The sequence below is a fragment of the Ostrea edulis genome, chromosome 1 (assembly GCF_947568905.1).
Source record: "Ostrea edulis chromosome 1, xbOstEdul1.1, whole genome shotgun sequence".
Taxonomy (NCBI): domain Eukaryota; kingdom Metazoa; phylum Mollusca; class Bivalvia; order Ostreida; family Ostreidae; genus Ostrea; species Ostrea edulis.
In genome coordinates this window covers 35823769-35849776 of record NC_079164.1, presented here as the reverse complement: position 1 = coordinate 35849776, position 26008 = coordinate 35823769, and the positions used below count along the sequence as shown (strand labels likewise).

Here is a 26008-nt window from a genome sequence, read left to right as displayed (position 1 = left end):
TGTAAGATGTTTAGTTAATGATTTAATGTAGTATAACTTGTTTAGTATGTAACCACAGTTAAAGTGCTTATGTACCATATATACTCGCCCATAAATTGGTCCGCCTATAAGTCGGTTGTATTTTTTTAAGGTTATTTTGTAGGAATTTGCCATTGACCCGCTTGTAAGTCGGTACAAATTTTTGTTAGAATCGGTTGACAATTTCAAGTCAATGCTCTAGTGTTTTTACCTATGTTTCAAAAAATATTTTGAGAAATACTGCTGATGGATAATCTTTCTTTCTCAACAAATCAATATAAGGCCAATGCTCTAATTTATTTACTTGTATTCAAATAATATTTCGGGAAATGGCATTAATGTTTAATTTCTTATCTCAACAAAATTTGTTTATTTCGTCCATGTGTTAGTTTAAGAGTTATCTACCTTGTCTTATATATTTTGAACACTGATCTCGATTTTTTTTTTACCTTACATGCTTAAGAAAAATAAATATGCTTTATAATTTATTTCATAAATACTAAGCCACTGTTGAAAGTAAAAAAAAACATTCATAGTTACTATGTCAACATATCACTGGGGAGTGTTGGGACATGAAGGAAATTTGTTGTCATATTCTGTGATGATGGTGATTGATGAATCTACCAATTATGAAGTGCTCAAAATCCAAGCCATATCTATTTGGGGTTTAAATGCAACCCTTGATCTATTATTGGCAATGATCACTTATTTACTTAAGCAATTATGGTCTCCTAATTACCAGTACCTGACACCATGCATGTTTACTTAGTGGCATGAGCCTCACAAAAACTGTTATTGTGGGATTCTGGTATAATTTATTGTATCAACAATCGAGTTTTTAAGAGTCAAGAATGATTATCTAAATTATCTGTTAACAATATTCAATCTTTTATCAAATATATTTCAGCCGGTATACATATGAATATTTCAATATTTTACCAATAAACAATAAAGTTGAATTGAAAGAATTAGTTACCGGTATGTAAATAATTTTTAAAATAAATAATATACACTTATCTAGATAATATTATCAAAATATGTAAATACTTGTACTTTATACATAATCTTAAAATACATAAACAATACAATATGTCTAGATATTTGTGAACAATAATCATTTGTGTGGTAGTCCATGATAATCGTCAGAGTTGTTTAAAAAACACTGCATTACGCCGCCCAGAAAAATACCAATCTTCATAGGACATGCCTATAAGTCGGACATAGAGTTTTGGACCAAAAATTGACTCCCAAAAATCCGACTTATAGGCGAGTATATACGGTAAATCATATGCTACTGTTGGAAACATTATTTTTTAAAAAGATGTTTTTCATTATTTATAATTTTTTAGAATGTGCCCCCTCCACCCAAGCCACCCAAGCCAATTTTCAGTCTCAATCCAAACAGATTCGATCTTCCTCCCGGGGCAAGCTTTGACATGCTTATTGAAGGCTTTGTAGAAAGGTATCAAGTTTATTTTTGCATCATCTTTATCTGATACACTTCTGTTTTGAAATCAGATGTTGTACATGTACAATATATCTAACTCTGTAGCTTTATGTGTGGATTCATTTGGAATGGTAATTTTTTTTTAGTCCACAGTTTGTGAAGGAGCGCATGTTGTGTCACGCCATTATTGGCAGACAGGGCGGGAAGGAGCTAATCATGAGAGTGGACGTCTCCGCGGACTTCATCAGTCCTCTGTTGGAATTCTCCACCAAGTCTGTGTACTTCAGGTTTGACAAGGTGAGCTCATTGATTTCTTACTGAGACAGCTCATGACAAGTGAGCTGAATGATTTCTTACTGAGACAGCTCATGACAAGGTGAGCTCATTGATTTCTTACTGAGACAGCTCATGACAAGGTGAGCTCATTGATTTCTTACTGAGACAGCTCATGACAAGGTGAGCTCATTGATTGCTTACTGAGACAGCTCATGACAAGGTGAGCTCATTGATTTCTTACTGAGACAGCTCATGACAAGGTGAGCTCATTGATTTCTTACTGAGACAGCTCATGACAAGGTGAGCTCATTGATTTCTTACTGAGACAGCTCATGACAAGGTGAGCTCATTGATTGCTTACTGAGACAGCTCACGACAAGGTGAGCTCATTGATTGCTTACTGAGACAGCTCATGACAAGGTGAGCTCATTGATTTCTTATTGAGATAGCTCATGACAAGATGAGCTCATTGATTGTCTAACGAGATAGTTCATGACAAGGTGAGATCATTGATTGCTTACTGAGACAGCTCATGGTAAACATGCAATGAAAAATATGAGAGAATATTGAGGGGGGGGGGGGGGGGGGGGTCAAACCAGCATCATATTAAGAGGGTTTTACTGTATTGCTATATCATAATCAAAAGGAAAATTTTCCAGGTAAAAGTATTATTGCAGAATATTTAGATGTCTCAGTGATGACATTTCTACTTTATACACTGCAGAAACCGAATGACTCACTAAGTAAAATGATCAGAGAGCTGAAGATGATGAATGTATCTACCCTGCCACTGACCACTGGTCTCAAGCTGCAGCAGCCTTTCCAGATCATACTGGATGATGACTCCAGAGTGTCCGAAACGGTCAGTACCACTGTCCCATTTTAAAAATATTTAATCACCTCTTTTGACCATGAAATTATAATTTTGGACATGTCAGATATTTATTCAAAATACTTGTATGCCTTAAACAACAGGAGGTACATCTTGATATTGGAAAGGAGTACACCTTGAGAGTTGAATTTGATCCTGCATACAAGGATGACCTTCACATTCGCACAATTGATGAAGTTCTACACATAGCCTACAAGGAGCATCCCCATATTGTAAGTGGAAAAACAATTACAGAAGAAGTCAGTCTCTGATGGATGTTGAGTCTGCGTATTACATAAGTGTATTGATTTTTGTACAGTAAAACATGCATACAATGAACACGCTTATAACAAATTCCTTTAAGAGAGGAAATAACGAAAATTTTATTGGATATGATGGAAGTTTGGCTAATATAACAAGCTGTTTTTCTCTTGCTCTGGAGGTTTGTTATAACCGTGTTTTACTGTATAGTAAATAGATTGGTATTTGTTTGACAATGCGTGCAGGACTACAGTAATCTTTTTGCTTACCATCAGGATTACATTGCTCTTCGTGGAGAGGTCTATTTCCCCAACCTAGACTTTGAGAAGACTGTAGTGGACTTCGGCTGCATCCTGAATGATACCGAGGTGACACGTTATGTAAACATCACTAACAACAGTCCAATGGAGGTCAAATACAAGTGGTCCTTCCTGATTGGGGACGAACCATGCACAGCCATTATGCGTCCATTACCCAAAAAATCTGCTGTACAGCTGGAGGAAGTGGTAGAGGAAGAAGAGGAGGACGGAGAGAAGGTGGAAGTGGTGATTGAGGAAGAGGAGGAGGAGGATAAAGTGGAAGAGGAGGAAAAGGCAGAGGTTGAACCTACCAAGGTGTGTACTTAGAATAGGGCTTGTTTATTAGGACATTAGTTCAAAACACAGACTGCACACGTGTGATAATTAATACGTACAGTACACATTTAAAGCATCTCCATTCGTAAGCTTGACAACATGTGTGACTTTCATTTTGAGTATGTCAAAAGATGAAGAAATAAGAAGATGAAGTTTTAGTTCACATTAACATGTTTAGTACATTCTGTAGGAAAATATTATCTTTATTGAGGTGACATGTATACTGAGTATATAAAGCATTTCTAATAATTTTCTTTGTTATACCACCGCCGCGGTGGCCGAGAGGTTAGAGCATTCGCCCCGCATGCGGTAGGCCGGGGTTCGAATCCTGGCCGCCACAGACTCAAGTCGTTAAAACGGGTAGTGACAGTTCCATCGCCAAACACTCTGCATCAGGTGTGAATGTCACAGGTCCTCGGAGATGACCTTAAAAACGGATGTCCCGTGTCACAGTAGGTGTGGCATGCTAAAGAACCCTCACTGCTCAATGGCCGTAAGCACCGAGCATAGGCCTAAATTTGAAGCCCTTTACCGGTCGTGATGACATCTCCATTTGAGTGAAAAATTCTTGAGCGAGACGTTAAGCAAGATACAATCAATCAATCAATCTTTGTTATACCCCCATTCCCCACAAATGAAGTTTAGGGGAGGTATGCTTGAAAATTATCCAGTTCTGGGCAGTTCTAGTTAATGTTAGGAATTGGGCGATAGCAATCATATTGACTTCCCTATTTACATGAACAACTCTATTTTAGGAGGAATCCAATATTGACCCAGCTGAACTCCATGAGGAGGTCATTAAAAAGCCCGAGGATGTTGAGGAAGATAACAAGCTGATCGACAAGCAAACTGCAAGTCCACGGGCCAGGAGTCCATCTCAGGAGGACCAGATTGAGAAAGGGCAACTAGAACAGGTAATACAGCATCTACACGCAATAGGGAGCAGATTAGGGATCTCAGAAAGTCCCTTCTACAGAGCACTGTATGATAATATACCTTGCAGAAGCAGTAAAAGAGAAATGGAAATTTGGTGAAAGTGTACTGTATGATGTTTACTGGTAATAATTTTTTTAGTTGAGCTAATTTTCATGGATAACAGGTTTTCTCTGTTCAGAAGGATAATATATAGGGAGTTGGTTCATTTGGATTGTAAATTCATACCTTGCTCACTAATTACACAGAAATTGAACCACCAGGAATAACAAAATGTGGTTGTATAACCAGAATTGATCTGTAGGATAAATTAAGATCAGTTGTACTGTGTTGTATCTTGTCCTTGTTGTGACAGGAGGGAATGCCTGAGCATGGAGTAGAGAAAGATCAGTCGGATGACCTCAGGATCAGCATCGGGTCATTGAGGGAAGCCGCGATGGAGGAGGACCCATTGAAGAGTAATCGTGCACTGAGTCGTCTGCTGGAACAGGAGCGGGAGGAGTTGTCTCCCATTGGAATCGAAGAGGTGAGCATTAATCCTCACCTAAAAAAATTCAAATAACCAAATCAAAAGTTGAAGACAAAATGAAATGTGTAGTATCATTTCATCATCAGGTAACAGACAATGCCTTTTTGAGCGAGTTGGTTGTGTAGTGAATTGATTATCTGTTTTGTACATTTTAGGTGTTTGATATTTTACCTCTGTATGGAACACTGATGCCAGGAGACACAGAACAAGTGACCATGACCTTTTATGGCCATGCTGACATTTGGGGTCAGGCCAAGGCCATCTGTGAAGTGGAGGGTGGTCCTACTTACGAAATCATGCTGAAGGGAGAGGCTTCCCTAGTGGAGTACAAGTTTGACACAAAAGAGATTGATTATGGCATGCAGGTAAGATCTTGGTTTTGTTACTGTTTATGTCTAATGCTTGAGGTGTGTCTTGGTTTTGAGTCTGTATTTCTTGTTTCTAGATGTATGACCAAGTAGCCACAGCTGAGATAACTCTAGTGAACCTGGGAAAGGTTGGCTTTGAATTCACTGGAATGGGCATGGATCCGGCTCAAGCCAAGAAACCCAAACCAGGCGTACCAATAATGGTGCCACACACTGTAAGTTTTAGGACTTTTTTTTCTTTCCTAAATTATGTCCATCTCTATGCACACAAAATATTGAGATACAATAAATTAGGTTGATATAATGAGGCTTAGACAATCTATTAAATAAGCTGTCACACGATACCATTTTCCTTTTGAATATTTTGTTTGACTAAAGTCATATTACTAAAGTTGAATGCCAAGTTGAAACTGAGAGGGAAATCATATTTTATGAACACCTCACACGTACGAGTTGAATGAAATGTCATTTAACAGTAAAAAATCTCTGACTTTAGGGCTACATTGAACCCCTGAGCCAACAAAAGCTGACTGTCAAGTACCTACCCGGAGTCCCTGAGGATTTCTCAAAGAGCTTCAAAATCCAGGTCGCTCATTTTGAACCTGATGAAATCAGGTTCCATGGATCAGGAGAGTTTCCTCGAATCTCTCTTGATCTTCCCAGGAATGTGGACAGTGATGGAATGTACCAGGATCTGGAGAACTCTGCCCGTGACAGTCTGACAAGGACTGGGAGGAGGGTCACAAAGCCGGTAGAGAGACCCACTAGTGCTCAGGCCACCGTCTCACACAGACAGGACCATGGACATATACAGGTAAGTGGATTAAATACCAGACAAATTGACGAGGTGATAAACTAGATAACCTTTTACTGTTGAAGGTATTCTTAAATTTCTAAGTACTAATCCTATTATTTTGCTTTGTTGGCTGGAGATGTGTAAATAATAGTCATTAAATTTTCATTAAACCTCTCTTGTCAAATTATTAGTATGTGTCTGAAAAATGTTGGAAATTCCTAACAATATCAGATGCATGGCCCTATGAAGCATTCAATTCAGACATCTCTGCTTTAGATTGTTTCCTGTGAAGCAGATTTATGATGATTAGTGGGTATTTGAATCAGAGTGGGTATGACTTACTTTTGTAGGGTGATATGACCCAGCCTCAGGAGCTGGAGGTACAAATGGAGCTGGAACGTCTGTCTGTTCAGCACTTTGCGCTCAACCAGCAGGCTCAGATATCGGCGCGACCAGACCTGTATGATGTCACTCCTCCCGACAGTAACGAGACCCGAGAAACCAACGATTCAAAGGCTCCAAAGAAGAGGAAAGTAAAGTAGGTCAACCTCTTTAAAAGTCTTCGTTTTTGTCATCTGTGTATTAAATTCAAAAGTGAAGATTCCTGTATTTAACCTGTTTTATGGATTTGCTGTTGATTTAATGAGAATATTGTGATATGTTTATTAGGAAATCCATGTCCATTTCTAGTGATACACCAAAGTGAGTCTTGTAGTTGATGCAGGATTTTTATTTGTTTATTTTGGGGTTTTTTGTAATTACATAGATTTAAAATAGTGTTTTTTTTACAATTTTTCCTGAACGGTTATTTGATTTATTTTTTAGTAACTTTGTATTTCATTTTTTTAAAATTAAAATTTGTGGATGCTATATTCTAAATCACGTTTATTTGTCATAGTAAAGTTAATATTTTAAGGTCTTAAGTGTCAATTTCCTAAACTAATCTTGAATTCAATATATAAAATTCATTTAGACTTAAAATGTGGGAACATGTGCAAATGTGTTAATCTTTATGAATTGCTGAAATGAAAGATGCTGCAGTATTTTTATTCATAGCTAATGAGTAGATTGTGTGACAGTGTTGCCAAACAGAGCTCATTTACCCTTGTAGTCATGGCCAGGTGTCTTGCATGTCTCTTGTGATAGTTACTAGCTGGTGATTTTTCAATCCTTGATTTGCAGTATCTAAGGTACACATACCTCCCATAACATCATCTATAACATATTTTGACTTTTCAGACCCAGACTTCCAGAGTACCTGCTGGACTTCGGTCACCGTGTCTTGGGAACAGTGTGCACCCACATCGTCAGGGCAACCAACACTGGCATGTTCCCTGTGTCTTTCCAAGTGGAGCGTGATGACGTCCATCGCTATGGCTTTCATGTGGAACTGGATCGGGTTCGCAATCTGCCTGGAGCTCCAGATCACGAGACAGTTGATTTTGTCATTAGTTTTGATCCCAGGGGAGCAAACCTGCCTCTAGGCCCCATAGAGACTGTAGTTCCAATTAATGTATGTTTTAAATCTTACTGACAATTTCAATCATTACATGAAATTAGAAACAATAAATTGTGTTTGTACTTCTTTTAGCTGGATTTAGATTTTAGTGGCTTTGGCAGTGAATCAAAAGAATTAATTCATATTTGCGTTAAAATACGAAATTCTGTATTTATCCATTATCATCTATGAAAGAAGTGCTAAATCTTGATTATGCCAAGTGCATTCACTCCGACTGCACCAAAATTTAGATAAGCGAAAATAAGTACACATACAATAATGTGTTTGTGAAAAATTCATAGTAAGAACATTGATACTAGATTCTGATGATCAACAGTCTGAAATTCTTGGCAAGGTGGTAAATGGTTTATACATACAACTGACATTTTTCATATCACAGTGAAGTAAACGTGTTATGTCTTTACAGATTCTGAATGGCCCCATCATCCAGGTGCGACTGAAGGCGAATGTGACGATGCCAGACATGGAGATATCGGACGATACCCTGGACTTCAGTGACGTGAAATGTGGAGAATGCAAAGTCATCACAGTACAGCTCTACAACCAACAGCAAGTGAAGTGTGAGTGGAACTCGCTGCCCTCCGAGAAAGAACTCAGAAAGGTAGAGTCAGAGTGACAAGCCAGACATTCTTATTTGGCGGTCCTTAAATATCAATCAATGTTATCTAGTTATTAAGTTGTGAGGGACACCTGTTTACCATTACGTATTACTGGAATAAACTTGTACTTGATTCTTCAGGCTGAGAAACATGTTCCCATGCATTTACGAAGGAAACAAAAAGACAAAGATAAAGCAAAGCCACGTCATTTCGAGATCATGCCACCGACAGGGGTCCTGATGCCTGGACAGAGGATCAATGTCCAGGTGAAATTCATGCCCACAGAAGAGGTAACAGATACTTTGTAATGTTTGTCAGATTTCCAGAAAATAAATGTTCCTATAGCAAAAGATGCTATCTAGTATTTGTCAGATTGCCAGAAAATAAATGTTCCTATATCAACATGCTATCTAGTATTTGTCAGATTGCCATAAAACGAATGTTCCTATAGCAACAGATGCTATCTAGTTTTGTCAGATTGCCATAAAATCAATGTTACTATGGAATGCAGCATAGAGATGGTTTACCCAGTACTGAATACATTTGCTGTTTTTCAGAAATTTTATGAGCAGAGGATTCCAATCCGAATCTACCAGAGCAGTCAAAGAATTTTGCTGTTGTGCCGTGGTCAGGGACTAGAGCCCAGGCTGGAATTTGACCGTAACCTTGTGGAGTTTGGACCAATTCTGCCACACAGCACTGGAGATGAACAGGAGATTATTGTCAAGAATCCTTGCAACTTCCCAATTGAATTCTACAACTTGGAGTTTGACTCAACCTATCTGGAGGAAGAAAAGGTCTTACTGCTAGTATTCTCTTGTCAGTGTAAATGACAGTTTGATTATGGCATTCAAATGACAACCTATGTAGCCATATTCCCCACTTAAACAGGTCCTGCTAAACCTAAATGGGGAAAACATATTTATTTACATGGATGTCTTTTCTCTTGAATTGATGATTAAAAAAGCTCTATTTCAATTTTGCAGATTTTACGAATTATGAAAGGATATGATGAGTACAATACAATTTTACTACCACCTAGGGGTACTGGGGAAAAATTGCCCCCTGAATTGATTGAGTTTTATGAAGGTAAGTTTTAGATTCTTAGTATAAAATTTTATTTGAATTATAATAGATAAAAAGATTTCTTTGACAGAGATATAAACATAAAATTGATGTTATTCTAACAGAGCAAATGAAGAAATTAGAAGAATCTGAGCGTGCTCGAAAAGAGGCGGAAGAAGCAGCCCTATCTGCCAAACGTGAGCTGGAAGATCAGAATGGGGAGGGGGAGAGTGAGGAAGGGAAGGAAGACGACTCTGTCAGGACAGATCTACCCCCAGGAACAATTGACTCCCGCCCAGGATCCAAAGCAGGGACCGCAGAACCGCTGGATCTGGAGGACCGCCTGAAGAAAGACGAGATGGATGATGGTATAATACAGAATATAGAACATTCTCACTAGCGTGCTTGTACTAATGTATGTGTTGATTACATTATTGTAAGCTTTCTGTTCTACATTGTGTGGTGCGTGGTTAACATTGATGATTGATATCCTTAAGGTGAAGAAACCACCAGCAGTATTGGAGTAGGAGAGTTAGAGATTACTCCGGTTTCTGCTGCCATTGCAAGACATTTGGGCATAGACCTCACACCAGAGGGTAAAGCTGCCAGAAACAGACGAGGGCTGGCCATCATTGTCCACGGTGCCCCCATGTCAGGTATAACATAGATACATTTCTTCCCATGTACACTGAAAATTCTTCGATTTCCTCATATAACACTGACTTTTGAAATTGTGCTCATTATATTTTCAGGCAAAACAGCCACAGCTGTTGCTATGGCTAAAAAGTATGAGGCAGCTATTTTGACCGTAGATCAGGTGATCCTGGATGCCATTTCAAGTGGTAACACGGCTGCAGGTCTGAAAGCTCGCGAGATGTGTCAGGAGGCAGCCAGGAAGAAGGCGGAGGAAATGAAGCTGATGGAGGGAGAGGAGGCGGAGAAAAAGCCAGGCGGACTCAGCGTGGAGCAACTGACAGCTCACACACAAGTCACCAGTAAGTCTACTGTTAGGTTATACACAAGTCTAATGCTAAGTCATCAAGCTTCCACACAATTACCAGTAAGTCTGATGTTAAGTCATCAAGCTTTCACACAATTACCAGTAAGTCTGATGTTAAGTCATCAAGCTTCCACACAATTACCAGTAAGTCTGATGTTAAGTCATCAAACTTTCACACAATTACCAGTAAGTCTGATGTTAAGTCATCAAACTTTCACACAATTACCAGTAAGTCTGATGTTAAGTCATCAAGCTTTCACACAATTACCAGTAAGTCTGATGTTAAGTCATCAAGCTTTCACACAATTACCAGTAAGTCTTAGGTGAGTAATCAGCAAGTAAGATTTAAATGATATAATTGCATTCAAAAATGGAAGTTATGAATGTATTTTACATAATAAACTATCAGGGGCATTATTATAACTTATTTTTTAATAATTGAAGATTAATTTTTGCAACTGAAAAAAAAAGTATTTGTATACTCCCAAGAAACTGGGATCATGTTTTTGGTCTGTCTGTCTCTTTTGTATCTCGTCTGTCTTCAACTTTAACTTTGGTTCTAGCTTTTGAGACTTCTTTCTTACCTGGCAAACTGAAAGATGAAGGTCAAATATATGTGGTCTATGAGGTCAAGGTGAAATGTCAAGGTGAAATTTTCTACAATGAAAGTTGTGACAAGTCTAAAGTGTCACTATCATATTGCAATCAATGCAGTTACATAGCATTATGGGTACTCTTTTGCTGTAATTTAGAGAAAACAAATGCGCTGTAGTGTCACACTTTTGCACGATCCCACTATGCATAACTAACCCATCATTTGTCTGTGTTGTCAGTTTTGTTGTATGTGTATATCAGAAGTTGCACTATAGTGTATGTTTATCAATGTGAAATGTTTGCATTAGGAGTCCTGGGGCATAAATTTATTTATTGCACCTTATTGCTATATTTTGAACTATTCCTCTACATAATATTGCATGATATGTATACATGTATATATATATATTTTTAAAAAAAAAGTATTATGAGTTTGACAACACAATTTTTTTTTTCATGCTTTATTTTTAGACATTTACAATTACATGTACATCTACAACACAATTTAAAAAAATATGGGCTCTTTTAGATTTTTTCACTTTGTAATAGACTATTTTTAGCCACTTGGCCAATTTTCAATCTGATTTGTCTTAAGTGGCAATCTTAAGAAATGAAGGGTCATACTCCCTTCCAAGGGGAGATAAGTAAGGAATACAGAGGGGGGGGGGTTAAAAATGACTTCAAGAATTGCTGAACCAGAGAGGCCAAAGCTTCCTCATCTGATAAAGATTCAAGTTTGCTCAAACTATGAGCCCTGTGTTCATGTTGAAATCACAATAGGGATTCAGAATTTTTTTTTTTTTTTTTTTTTTTATTTTTTATTTTTTTTTTTTTTTACATAGGAATATATTTGAAATTTCTTTAAAAGCCTTCTTCTCAAGAACCACAGGGGAACAATTTGTCAAGCTAATATGCAAACACTCTCATGCAGTGTCAATTCAAGTATATTCACAACATGACCCCTAGGGTTCTGAATGGGCACCACAACATGACCCCTAGGGTTCTGAATGGGCACCACAACATGATCCCAAGGGTTCTGAATGGGAACTACAACATGATCCCAAGGGTTCTGAATGGGAACTACAACATGACCCCTAGGGTTCTGAATGGGCACTACAAGAGAATTTTGTTGTTTTTAATAGGATTTATTGGAAAATTCTTTTAAAATCTTTCAAATTTGTTCACACCATGATCCAGGGTTCAGACTGGAGCCATAAGAGGGATTTGAAGTTTTTTCTATAGGAATGTATTGGAAAGTTCATAGAACATTTTATCAATAACCACTAAGGAACATTATGTCAAATTCAAATTTGTTTGAACCATGACAAGGTCATGATTGAGATTTTTACGTTTTTCTTGGGAAAATGCAATTTCTTAGGGGAAGAATGTGACTCAAGGATCTCTTGTGAATATGACATTTGGAAAAAAGTGGTTTTTAGATCCAAAGCTATTTTCAAATATCTTAGATAGCCTGGTGGTGGGAAATGAAATGTAGAGGATACATTTATACTTTGTACAATCACGAATTCAATAGGTGACAGTGTTTGTCACAGCTCCACCCTTAATTTTTGTCAAACAATCCGGCACCCCTCAAATGAAAGGTTGTCAAATTTTCCATCTTGTGATAAAATCTTGTGGTAGCTTGTCATATTCATTTTCTTGCAAATTGTGTCTTTTCATGGAAACCACTAAAATGGAAACATGGCTAAGGAAATTTCCCACTTTGGAATAGGCATACACTGTACAATGTAAACTCATTTAAATGATCATTGAAATGGTGAATTGTTTTCAAAATGGCATTTCCATCTGTATGAAATATATCAGGTATCTGACATTTAGATGAACACCAATTTCATATACTGCCTTGAAATTCAAGTAACTGTTCCATTCTAATGACTTTTTAAATACCTTTTCATCCATCCAATTCTTAAAATAGTGAGATTTGCACATGTCATTTCTAGTATGAGCCAGTATCAGTGCTACAGTGTGGGTTTATCAATACCAATAAGTGTATCACTGTACCTGTATTCAGTACAGTAAAACACACTTATAATGAACACATTTATAATGAATTCACACTTATTGCAAAGTGATATTTATTATCTTATGAGAGGAAAATAGCAAACAATTTCATTGGATATAACAAAGTTTGGTTTTAAACTGTTTTTCGCTGGTGGTGGAAATTCATTATAATTGTGTTGTACTGTATGATGAAGTTTGGTTATAACAAACTGTTTTTTTGCTAGTGGTGGAGATTCACTATAATCATGTTTTACTGTCCCTGTGTAGATGTTAACTAACTTACCACTGACTGAGCACCACTCACTCTGTTCACAGCCGGCGGCACCACTGTCCCACAGACCACCTCCGTGGTATCCAATCGTAAGACTAGCACTGTTTCAGATGTGAAAGGAATGAAAGACAAACACCATGGCAGTATGGCTACAGGAAAGACTGGTGTCAACACATCCTCCATAGATGGCGCTACTGGTAGTCAAGTGAGTATAATTTCGTACAATTTATATCCAGCTAAATGCACTGTTGACCAGTACTTCACCATCATGTATTTAATTGTATAAAAGTTTACTACTCTTTGTATGTTTGTGGGTTGTTTTTTTTTTTTACTGAATCTGTATATATTTCTGTCATTAAAATAAGGAATCTTAATAAACATTGTCTTGTTTATACTATGTGAAATGTTCTTTTCCTTGTATGCTTTAATGACATACTGAATGATTTTGTAGTATGTTTCAATCTTCTCATACATTAACATTTCATGTTGCCAAATTTTTAATATTGATATAAAACCTGTCCCTTTTCATTGCCTTGTGACTGATCAAATGATGACAAGTTGGGTAAATGCACTGATTTCAGATGTATAGTCGAGCTCAATACTTGTACTCAGTCATGGTAAGATGTTTTATTCAGGGTATAAGTCTGGTGAAGGCAGGTGATTGACACTTGGCACAAGCACACAGAAATGTATTACCCCCAGCAAGGAAAAGGGCTGCAAGTTGAAAACATGATAAAAATTTTCAGCCTGATTTTTGTCCTTTTTTTTCTGTTACATTGGAAAAATGAGGGGAAACTTCATCTCATCCATTACTAACCCTCCTTACTAATCTCCAGCAAACCAGTAGTAAGACCCTGACCACATTACAGGCTCTTCCTGGTCACGGACACCCACCGGAGAAAGGCGGGGCAGGTCATCCCCCGCTCACCAAGGGGCCTCATGCGGAGAAGGTGCTTCTGTTGTAACGCACCCCTTTGTGTTATTTCTATACGCACACAATTTCCAGTTTTGTTTTAATCGCCTTTAATTTTAATATGTTTCACCTTATTAATGTTGTGTTGTGTAAGAAAATGTTTTATTCATTTTTTGTACAAAAATGTATCTACACTTTAGTTGGCATTTAATTTTTGTTTATTTGTTGCTAATGTAAATGCAATAAGTCTATTTTAGCATGTACATTGTACCTGTATTTCAAATATCTGTTTAATGAACAATAACAATTTGGAAAACAATGCTTCTCTGATCAAGTTTGTCCTCGAAAATCAATGTTCTGACTACAAAGTATGCACTTTGGTTTATGGAATTCAAATCTGATGAAATGAAAGTTCATGTCACCTTTGAAGGGGAGTAAAGAAATTATAGTGAAATAAAATAGATTATTTGAAAATGTTTTTCAAAATCTGCTGACCAAATATTTGCATTTATAAAATTGTGTGAAAACTCAGAGTGGATTCAAATTCTTCAAATCATGGCATCTCTCTTTGTAGTGTAGATTTTAGTTTGTTCAAATCACAGTTCCTAAAACAAAGGTTGAGCAAAAATAGGTATCATAAGTTTCATATAGGAATGTGTAAGAAAAAAATCTCTCAGATCTAAAATTTTTGGCAGAACAGCAATGCTGCACATTGACAAGCTGACTGATTCAGCTGTAGAGGATTCATTTAGTGTGGATTGTGCCCATTGGCTCAGTTTTAGGTCACAGTATTGTTTTCATTATTATATTCATTTTTTCATTAATGAGCAATTCATTTATTAATGAGCAATGTTAACCAAAAGCCTCTTTAGTTACATAAATTTACCTGAATTGAAAGGTTGCTTTGTAATATTTTACCAATGTATTACAATATTTGTGGTATAATACAAGCTTGAATCCTCTACATTAATTTTGCTTTCCTGGTAAAGTTTTATAGATAGAATTTCTATTGGTACAGAATTGAGTCTCTTAGTAGGAAATTGAGTGTAGGATATGTTACAATCCATTCATATTTTTAAATTAGCAGGATGCGCTGCAGGGATGTTGTAAAAAGTCTAATCTTCAGGTACATGGATCACCATTAATAAGAATCAGGGTTTCAAAATTAACCCAAGAGTGTTTGATCTCCCACACAAAAAAAATAATCAAGCAATGAAACAATATTTTGTAATCTCTACCACAGGAGCTAAGCCCGTTTTGGGCCTGAACTCTCTGATACCATAAATATAGATATTTATGGTATATCACAGAGTGCGGGCCCAAAACGGGCTTAGCCCCTGTGATCTCAACGTTTGATAAACTGATATTACTTCTTGATTCCAGTCAATATTTTTTTATTTCTTTTTTTTTGTTGGTTTAATTAAGTCTGCAGTCCCTTGTTTTGTGGCACTGAATGTAGTAAAACCATTCCAAGTTTATCACAGTTAAAAGAGATTTTTTATGCTATTAAAGATAAAATTTCTGGCAGAGATATTTGGTGACCATGAGCATCAGCCATTAAAATGCAATTGACATCTACAGTGGGGTAACTTGGAATGGCCTGATGAAACTGACATCAGCAGTTGGACTGCATATAAAAAACATTTACATATACCATTTGACTGTTTTAACACCTAGCTTTGCAGGATTACAACCCATAGTGAATTAATCCTAATAATATTAAATTGAATATATACATGTATAATTCTAGTTTTGAACTTTGATTGACAAACCGTTTTGATATTTGTATGGCAGACTGGTTTACCGATAGTTTAAATGTTTGCTGTCTCTATGAACAGGTTCCCAGCAGTCCTCCACCTTTGGCAGCCCCCATCGCGCGGCGCCTTAGTGTCAGTGCCAGTGTAGCGGGGGAGGAGGGCCTAATGAGCTGTGTGCTGCCTGAGGACCTGATTGTGGAGATTCTGTCAGACAGGCTCCAGGTAAGCACGATATCTGTAGAACTGACATACCATATTTTGAATCATTTTGGTGTGGGGAATATTTTCTCCAAAAAGTAGGTTGAAAAAAAATTGCTTTATTTTTTGGCAAGTGTATCATTGATATGGACAGCAATTTTAGTGCTCTTATATTTGGCAAACTTTTTCATCCACCAAAAAAATCCAATATATCCAGAGCACCAAAATTACCCAATGTACGGTAACTACAATGTAGTTCCGACTCAAAATAAACATTCTGTAGCACCGGATTAAATCAAGAGCAAGTCTTTTACCTGTTAGTCGTATGGTAACTGGCTGAAACATTTCATCCCCTTTTGTTTTCAATATAATACCATCCTTTACACATGGATTATGTAGAACTACATTTTTTCCAGCTGAACGACTGCCACAGGGGTGTGGTGTTTGACGGGCTCGAGAACATGTTTGCCCAGAATCTGTATATCACTGCGCATGCCATATTGCGGTCACTAAACAATCGTCGATTTATATACTTTGTGACCATGAAACTAGACTACACTATACTGAAAGAGCAGGAGAAAAAGGCTGAGGAAGAAAGAGGTAAAATTTTACACACTATTGAGGAGTGTGATAGAATTCAGCATGACTGAGGTGTGATGATAGTTTTGGGTCAGATGAAACTTGTATTTAAGATTGTGTGGCCAACAATTACGTATATATATTATTTTGAATGTGTGAAATACAGCTGCTGTAATTGGACTGAGAGTTGATATTGTGTCAGAACATTTTAAATTCTTTGACTGACAGTTAAATGTTATTCAGAGTGTTTGAAATAAATCGACTGACTGTTGCATTCAATTCAGAATCTTTGAAATACAATGACTGAGAATTGGATTTATTTTTTCAGAGCGTCAGGAGAAGCTGCAGGCAGAAGAAGACAAACAGAGACTGGAGGAAATGTCGGAGGACGAATATGATGCACTGTCTGACAAAGAGAAGGCAGAGGTCGACAGGAAACGGCTGGAAATAAAAAAGGAGAGAATCAGGAAGTCAGTATTTTATCATTTTATTTGTATGCATTTTGTTTTGGGGAAATTTTCTGAAAATTCAAAAACACCAAAATTTAGTCCTTGCAATCTTTTCTATTCTTTGTGCTTATTATTGCAGTATTGGTTATTTGCAAAAGTTTCTTTTTGCCTGAGTATAATTTAACAATGCTATATCCCAAATATAGTCTCACAACAATTTCTGAATCTACAGTACCTTAGATTTCACATACAATGCAAGTATTTATTTTCACAAGTATCTAAATCATGATGATAAGAAAATATGATACTGTTCCACACCCACACATTTGTAAACCTGTAGAGTAAAATTAACATATTAAGAATATTCATATGGTGAGATTTATGGATTTGCAAAGGGTACGCCCAAAAAGATTAGACGGAAATGAATCTTGATCGTAATAAACACTGTAGATTTCCTATATTTACATGAGTATTTGATATTGTGAAATGACTCGTAGACATCAAGTGCAAGAACGTGAATTTACAAGTTGTCTGTTGATCCAGAGTTTTTACATGTATTTCAGCAATATAGGAAATAAAAGTGATTGATTTTATTCCAAATGGTGCTTCTTGCAAAATTATGCATTAATAACTTCCTCGCATATATTTAGGAATCTAAAGTATTTAAATCAGCATTTTATATCATTAAAGTCGTACATTGATTCTGACAAGCCTTGCTGAATGTTATGATTTAGGGTACTGTGGTTTCATAAATTTTCATGTGCAGTAAATTTTGTGGATTTGTCAAAAAATTAGCTGTTAAATTTTTTTTAACTAAAACTTAGTTCAGATGATGGTGAAAGTGTAGAATAAACTTGTGAAGTCTGGACTTTGTGATTTATTTCTCTCTGAAGTCTCGTGCATGTTTCATGCTTTCTTTGTTTTCTCACACTTAGTGCATTTAATGTTCTAATTAAACATCAACAGAATATTACGGATGTGTTGCATTTTTGTGCATATAAACAGAGCAAACTTGATAAATTGAAGCCATTAACTATGTCACAAAATGTATATTTTGATATGATTAACCAGTTAATCGGTCGGAACAAGTTGCGGTTAACCATTGGCAATTCTATATTCGATTGCCATCCCTACAAAAAATACAAAATTTCTTTATAAACTACTCCTATGTTCTTCATTTATCAACAAATTTTGTACATCACAGATCATAGTCTGGCACAACCATGAAAACAACTAGAATTGGCATTCAATGAAAAATTATGAAACCATATTATTTGAAAATTTTTATAATGTTTACATTGACAATCGTACCGTTGGTTACAGGGAGATGGAGGAAAGATTGGAAAGAGAGAGGAAACAGAGAGAACTGGAGGAAATTGAGAGACAGAAACAGGAGGAGGAAAAGTAAGCCTTCCATTTTATACTGTGCATACATCTTATGAAGTTCTACAAAACTCAACATACTGTATGACAGATTTAGTTTCACTTTTAGTCTATTTTTGTCACTTTTGTGGGATGGAAATTCATGAAATTAACACCACAGTGAAATACCATGTACAATTTGTATGTATTACAAAAATAAAATCTTAAATAAAAATTATATTGAAATAGATTTTGCTTAAAAACATCAAAATACTCTGGAGCAAATTCAAAACTGTGTACAGTTTATTGGTTCCATGTATGTGGAAAAGAAATAAAATGGTCATTTTTAAAAAGAATTGTGAACCTTGGAGTATTTACCAAGTAACTAACATTACATAGAAATATATATGAGGTTGGGTTTGATTAATGTTTAAGATTTTGTCAGTAGAATGTGAAGAAATGTTAACTGTTAGGGTGGAATTCTGTCTGTTAATATGTGTTGATATTCTGTGGTAGACACCACAAGGGAGGAGGGCATCACGTAGCACACACTAATGAGCAACAGCAGTAAGATTACACTGTACTAACACAGTACTAACCAGATAGTGGACAGTGCAGTAAGATTACCTGTACTAACTCAGTACTCACCAAATCCTGGGCCGTGCAGTAACAGTCGTTTTGATTTTATGTGCAATTGAATCTAAGAGTGTTGTTTTGTCTGATGTGTCACTTGTTGGTTTTAAATCCTGTGAGACAGATGAACTTGTCTGGATTTCATTTGTACACCTGTGGTCATTTTGTGACTTTTGTGTTGTTTGTTTTTGTTTTTTTTGTTTTTTTCTTGAAGTTGTATTATTTACTAAAAATTCATCTGTTTTTATAAAGGAATTGAAATTCAAACTATTATAAATCAGTTGATTATGAAATAACTAACAAAAACAAAGTAGTCAGCACCAATATCGTGCATTTTCGTTTCAATATGAAAACTTACTCTTCTAAAACTTCAATGACTGTAGAGCTCTGAAGAAAGGAAAGAAAAAGACTGCAGAGAAAAAAGAGGAGCCTGCCAAAGACGGAAAGAAGAGCACAGCCACCGGCAAACCCCAGAGTGCACTGGACTCGCGTGTTCAGGCATCAAGAGCCGGGGGCAAACAGGACGGAGAACACAGCAGTAAAACAGGGGCCAATGAACGCCCTGAGTCTCATCAGACGGAGAAAAGTGACACGGTACTGGAGGAGAAGTAAGAACATATGAGTTATGACCTGTTTATTTTTGCAATTTGGAAATTTTTTGTTAAATAGCTGTCAAGCTCATTTTTGCATGCTATTTGTATAATCAATGATATCATGTTTACATGAACAAGCTGCAGCAATGGATGTGGTCGTACATATTCTAAAGCAAAGTTTTCAATTACTTTAGGAAAGCAAAGAAGGGTAAAGATGGAAAGAAGGATGATAAAGGGAAAGACAAAGCAAAGGAACCAACAGACCCGCCACAGGAGGAAGTTCCTCCCCCTCCTAAGGAATCGGAAATCTTACTCATGCAGAGGTATAGTTAATTATGCTCACTATTTCTATAGGGAACCAAGGTTAGGGGGGTATACTGGAATCACCTTGTCTGTTCATCCATAGACATAATTAGTCCAGTGTATACCTTTAAGACTGATGAACATATTTGATTAAAACTTTATGTATATATGTATATATCTTATATGAATAATGAAGTTGTGCCCCTACTATTTTGATTGAGATTTTGTAACGTTCAAGGAAGTTATGATATTTTTTCCATTTTGATGGGGTGTGTTTTCATTATGCTGTCATCGTCCTGAGTATATCTTTAAAATAATCTTTATTGTTCAATGAGCACCAATTCTCTCTTTCCCGCCATCCATAATATGTGCCAGGGGGATGGGGTGTATTAGTCCTTTTAGGACAGTTCTAGTTGTTATAATTTTTACATGTTGTAGACTTCTGTAATACCATTCTTGTCATGAGTATTTAAGTTTCAATGTTTTGTGGTCTGGACATCCTTCCCTATCTGAGAGAAAGTGCACAACTGTAAAGAACAATAACTCTTCAACAACCAAATCCAGACCTCAAGAAACATGCTATCAACAAAAATAATTATTTCATGCTGTATAATTTTGAGTTGATTTCTAAATACAAATTTTGTTTGTGACAGATTCCGTACATTTGAGCATGCAATGAAGGACATCGTGGAAATGATTGAGTTCTGGGACAGGACGACTTTGAGTCTAAAGAGGCCGCCCACACCATCGGAAAAGTCGGAGGATGACGCCGCCCACCATCCACCGTCAGGCAAAAAAGGCAAAGGGGGGAAAGGTCAGAGACATTAAAGATTTTAATTTCTTATTTATTTAATATCTCTTAGAAAATCTTGTGAAAACAGTTGCGAGTTCGCAGTAAATGAAATTAAGGAATTTGTTTGTAGATAAACATGAAAAAGACAAGGAGAGGGAAAGACAGAAACAGATTGAGAGGGAGAATGCAGAGAAGGCAGCAAAAGAGGTCAGTGTTTGTCACAGCAAAAGAGATCAGTGTTTGCTGTAGTCCTGCGAGACTTTGACATTGTACCTCGAACTTTTTAGTTCAGGTTGAATGGCACTTCATCACAATTTTTCTACAGAAAGTATATCACAACTGCTGTGATAAATATCAGTAAATTACTCCTTGTTTCGTATTCACTTAGGTCTATGGATTAAGGTGTTTATTTTCAATTTTAAAGTGCATGATTTTTTTTTTAAATTTGCTGAATAAGATGAATTTTGTAATTTCCAATATTAGCAAATTTTTATACTTTCAATTAATACAATTTTATTAAGTATGTTTTACCACTACAATATAAAAAAAAGTCATTTTGAAAAATTTCTGTTTTAGGCTGCTGAGAAAGCTGCCCAACAAGGAGAGGGAGATGGAACAGACGGTGAGGTCATGTTTGATGTTGACGGGGCCAAGGAGAAGGAAGAGGATGGTGTAGGGGTGCCTAACATCATAATTGACTGCTCGGATAAATCAGTGACTGCTTACGACAAAGTTCTACAAGCTGGCAGACTTCCCTCCATGGAAGAGGTGCAGTAACTGTGCAGAGAAAAAGATGTTTATCTGAAGCACTGAAAAATCATTAAAGTCAGATTTAATACATATATCTCTTAATGAACGTACTTTCATTTTTAGGTCCTAGATGGGCTAGGTCTTGGTCCTAAGGGGCCACCAATCCCACCTCCTGCCTCATTTGCTGTGGTTCCTTTCCCAGTTAAGAGGAGAGCGCCACCTGTCAGTGAATTTGGAGGCCGCTACATTTTTGTTGCATCATCTCCTGATGATCCGTGAGTCTTTTACTTCAAGTGTTAATTTCAAAATCAACGAGAAATTGAAAGTAGGCCAGAAAGAAATATTAAAAAGTTTTTATTATTTCAAAATTATGATATTCAATGCTGTGTTTAATCATGTACAGAAATATTGGGGCCCCTGACCCTAAAGAACTGGAACCAGAGGAAGAGAAATCAGTGACCCCTGACAAGGAACACACCACCCCTACTAAAGGCAAGGCCGGGAAGGGAAGCAAAGACGATAAAAAGGACAAGGAAGATAAGAAGGGGGAGCGCAAGAAGAGTGCAGAGAAGCGCACTGGGACAGGGACAGGAAAAACCTCGTCACGCCGAAACTCCATGCAGGTGGTCTCTCCACCACCAGGGGCCACCACCCCCGTGTCGGATATAGATGCCTTAAGGTAAGGTCTGGTTTGGTTTGTTGGTGAATTTCCTGGTGGTTTGTTCCCTAGGAAGATTGGACTATTAATGCTAATCCCTGTCACCTCTAGGTGTAGTAGGTCCTAAGTCCTCAAGGTGGTCATTTACTGTAGTTCAGAATTTGGACACAAATTTTAACATTTTTTTGTAGATGTTATTAACACAATGACGATATTGTTGTGATAAACAAGAACTTGTGTATGAATTTTGAAATTTTACTAAATGAATTTTGCTGTAACAATATTAACAAATTAATTTGAAACAGCTGTTATTATAAGAAAAATGAGCCACATTGCTCTCGTCATATCAACCTGCTTGGAGTAATGAAATAACTTCACAGTCAAATTACTTACAGCATGTTGGCCCTTAAATTTGCTTTGGTGCATGCTTCGGCTTTTTAACAATGATTTTGGCTTCGATGAGGTGGTAGCAATGAGTCCAATTTATTCCTAACCACCCAACAACATGAATCAGTCCACAGCATGCTATCCCTGCTTACATTATAGAATTAATACTTAGAGGATATAGTTATACCTCCCAAACCAAATGCAGGGGTAGCAAGAATATTTCTGTTCCTCACCACACCCCTCCCCATCTGCCTCTAACCTGTTTTGATCCCCTCCCAGACTAATTACCTGCCTGTATGTGTGCATGCTGAATACTGTGTCTCCTTACAGCTCAACAGGGGAAGGTGTGGCTCTTGGTGAGGCCAAAAAACCCAAGTAAGTATTGCCCTAGCACGTAACGCCATCTATCACAGTGTGTAAGGGAGGTAACTCTTTTAGACCACAAACATAACATTCTGCTAGAGGGCTAATTCAGAATTGTGATGAAAGTTAAGAAAACAGACAGGTTTGTTCTAGAAAATCCACACATTCAGTTCTATGAGTATTGTATTCCATGGTGCATATCAAGAAGTCAAATATCACATCTAGCATTTACCCACCGTACATAGCATTACACACTATTAAGTAAGAGAGGAATACCTGTTGCTGTTGTATTGGTGGTGGTATTTAGTATGAGTGGCTAGTCACCTTCTAATGCTTTATGTAGCTAACCACTAATAATCGTAATCTTTTGAGCTTGTTTATTTCATGGGTATTTCATTCAATTTATTTTGTGTCCTCATAGATTACTTGATAATGCTTTAATACACTCTTTGTGCAAGTACTTCGTTGTCATAGTTTCTGAATATTTTTGTTTCATTTCAATTATTATTTTAATGACTGAAGATATCTTGAAAAATTCCAAAAATTCACATTAATTTCTATAAATTATAAATTTTTATGATGTGTTTATACATGATAAATGGGAGATATAGAACTATGGATAGTGAACATGATTTATGAAGATGATTTTAACATGTGAGGATGTTTTTGTAGACTGTCTATCTTCCGCTGGATGATCCCACCAAATGGAGAAGTTGTGATTCGGCTGCGATTTCAGTCTGAAGAGCTTGGTCAGTTTGACCAGACCCTGAATTTTGAAATTATTGGAACTCGTAGACGGTATCAGCTATATTGTCGAGGGGTGTGTGCATTCCCCTCCATCAGCCGAGAGCCCAGGTACTGTCACAGTCACGTTTTCTTTCTAGCGGTTAAAAACCTTGTATCAATCCAAAGGAATATATATGGAATTTTATCATTAGTATTGTTGGCAAGAAATTTTTCTCTTTCCAGGATTGTGTTTCCTAACAGAAAGAAGAGCAAGAAATCTGATGAAATTGTACACAAGAAGTACATCCTTGCAACAGAAACATTTGAATTTGGCCCCCTGTCTCCAGGAAAATCAAGAGCTGAGTAAGATTCGAAATGAAATTTCCAGTAGAAATGGATGTCTTTCTTAATTTTTTGTGAATGAAGTAAAGCATAAGTGTGTTTTATTTCAGCATGAAGAGTGGTAGATTCCCTGAGACCATGGAGAAGATCACGATGTGTAACACCTCACCCCTGGAGGCTGACATCAGCTTCTGTTACCTGGAAGACAGTAAAGGAGAAACGTTCATCTTAGATCCACCCAGCATGATCCTTAAACCTGGGGAGTCTCAGCCCCTCACGATCTGGGCTTACCCCCGACACGAGGGACACTATGAGGATAAGATTGTGTGCTGTATACGGGAAAACCCTGAACCTGTTGTGTTTAAAGTCTGCTGTGATGCTTTCCTGCCGTCTCTGGAGTTGGACAAGAAAGTGTTCCACTTTGACAGTGTGCTGTTACACAGGTAAACTGTTCATTAGGAGTTCTCGTGGTGTTCTTGTATCCTGACATCTTTCAAGTTTTATCATTTTATAAGTTCTCATTGTATACATGTGTTTGCTTTGTCACTATATGGACCGCTCTCTGACAAAACCGGACTTATTGACCATTACCACCAATTTCTAGTAAAAAATCTCATTTTCGATAAAAATGTCATTAAGACCCCTTTTCCCAGAGAGCGGTCCATTTCATGAACAAGAGTATGAAGTTCAGCTGGTCAAGTCCTCTTGTTTATGCATTATACAGTAAAACACGTTCATAGCGAAGTGCTGGAGATGCACAATATTGATTCGTTATAAACATAATTCGTTGTATCCAACAAGTTTTAAAACCATGTTTTATACAACAGGGAATGAAAATCATTTTGCTGTATGAGTGAATTCATTATAAGTGTGTTTGCTGTATCCATGTTTTATTGTATCGAGGATTTCTGTATTTTTTGCAGGAAAGATACCAAGACAATTTATATGAGGAACAACACCCAGCTGCCAGTGAAATGGAAGATCACGGGCTGGGAGAACCTCGGGGACGACTTCACGCTGGCGGAGGATAACGGCGTGGTAGAACCTCTGTCTGAGGTCCCACTGCATGCCTACTTCAGGGCCATGAAGCCTGTCTCAACAATTAAGAAGATGATTAGACTAGAGGTCAGTAGACTGAAGATTCTGACATCAATATTTGCTGAGCTTGTCATAGAGCTTGAAGTGATTGATTTTGAACTGATTGATTTTTTAATTGCATGATTTATTTTTACAGGTGTCTGATCTTCAGGAGATCACTGGATTATTCTCCAATGAAGCTATTCAGGTGATGGCCGAGGCTTACGACGTGGCTCTCGACGTCAGCTTCCAAAAAGGTTAGCCAAGCCTGAAAATGATAAGTCAGAAATGACTTTTGTTCAGATGGCTGGTAAACTTGGTTAAAACACTTCAGGCTGATAATGAATTATTTGAAATTTTTTTCAGGAAATGACGGAGGACTAGATTTTGGAACCGTAAAAGTTGGACAAGAAGAAAAACTGACATGTCACCTAAAGAATAAAGGAAAATTTGAGATTCAGTACAAGTAAGTTCCCTACCAAATCTGGAAAGTTTTTCCTATCAATGTAATTTATTTAGATAATAAGTGAAAAATATATAGATCTAGCAATTGAATATGGCTATTGTTTAGCTGAATGGGTACAGGCATCAATGATTTGGTCCAACATTTGAAGTCTGGTAGAATTTTATGTACATGGTATGGATACCTTTCTATGTCTGTTTCCTGCTCAGAAGTCAACCTTTTGTTTTGAGAGTCATTACAATCTATGTCAAGGTCAATATTACAAAGATGATTTGGATTTTGTGAGAAATTGGGAGTATTCTGACAAATTCATGTAAATATCAAAATAAATCCTGGTAAAATCCCACTGGATTACAGTTGCACTGAGCTGTTGTACCTTTGCTGCCACTTTTGATATTTTGTTTAAATAATGTGTTGTGTTACAGTTATTGATTTAAAATTACCTTGATTTTCCCCCC

General features: G+C 37.0%; 1 protein-coding gene across 1 annotated transcript in view; it reads left to right on the top strand.

Moving 5' to 3' along the window:
* Window positions 1–26008, top strand: part of LOC125658106 (hydrocephalus-inducing protein homolog) — a 52526-nt gene that overhangs the window by 8794 nt on the left and 17724 nt on the right. Inside the window, 42 exon segments of the mRNA XM_048889241.2 lie at window positions 1368–1480; window positions 1612–1762; window positions 2466–2511; window positions 2514–2560; window positions 2562–2603; window positions 2717–2845; window positions 3149–3487; window positions 4264–4422; window positions 4797–4967; window positions 5126–5335; window positions 5416–5553; window positions 5835–6152; window positions 6485–6672; window positions 6804–6836; window positions 7374–7647; window positions 8060–8254; window positions 8393–8542; window positions 8810–9049; window positions 9239–9341; window positions 9443–9685; window positions 9815–9973; window positions 10070–10312; window positions 13249–13409; window positions 14074–14154; window positions 15956–16096; window positions 16489–16672; window positions 16980–17121; window positions 18424–18504; window positions 19479–19703; window positions 19883–20011; window positions 20645–20805; window positions 20915–20991; window positions 21361–21552; window positions 21658–21809; window positions 21938–22213; window positions 22910–22954; window positions 23615–23797; window positions 23912–24031; window positions 24121–24453; window positions 24934–25135; window positions 25245–25344; window positions 25454–25553. Of these exon segments, the coding sequence (XP_048745198.2) occupies window positions 1368–1480; window positions 1612–1762; window positions 2466–2511; window positions 2514–2560; window positions 2562–2603; window positions 2717–2845; window positions 3149–3487; window positions 4264–4422; window positions 4797–4967; window positions 5126–5335; window positions 5416–5553; window positions 5835–6152; window positions 6485–6672; window positions 6804–6836; window positions 7374–7647; window positions 8060–8254; window positions 8393–8542; window positions 8810–9049; window positions 9239–9341; window positions 9443–9685; window positions 9815–9973; window positions 10070–10312; window positions 13249–13409; window positions 14074–14154; window positions 15956–16096; window positions 16489–16672; window positions 16980–17121; window positions 18424–18504; window positions 19479–19703; window positions 19883–20011; window positions 20645–20805; window positions 20915–20991; window positions 21361–21552; window positions 21658–21809; window positions 21938–22213; window positions 22910–22954; window positions 23615–23797; window positions 23912–24031; window positions 24121–24453; window positions 24934–25135; window positions 25245–25344; window positions 25454–25553 (6776 nt within the window).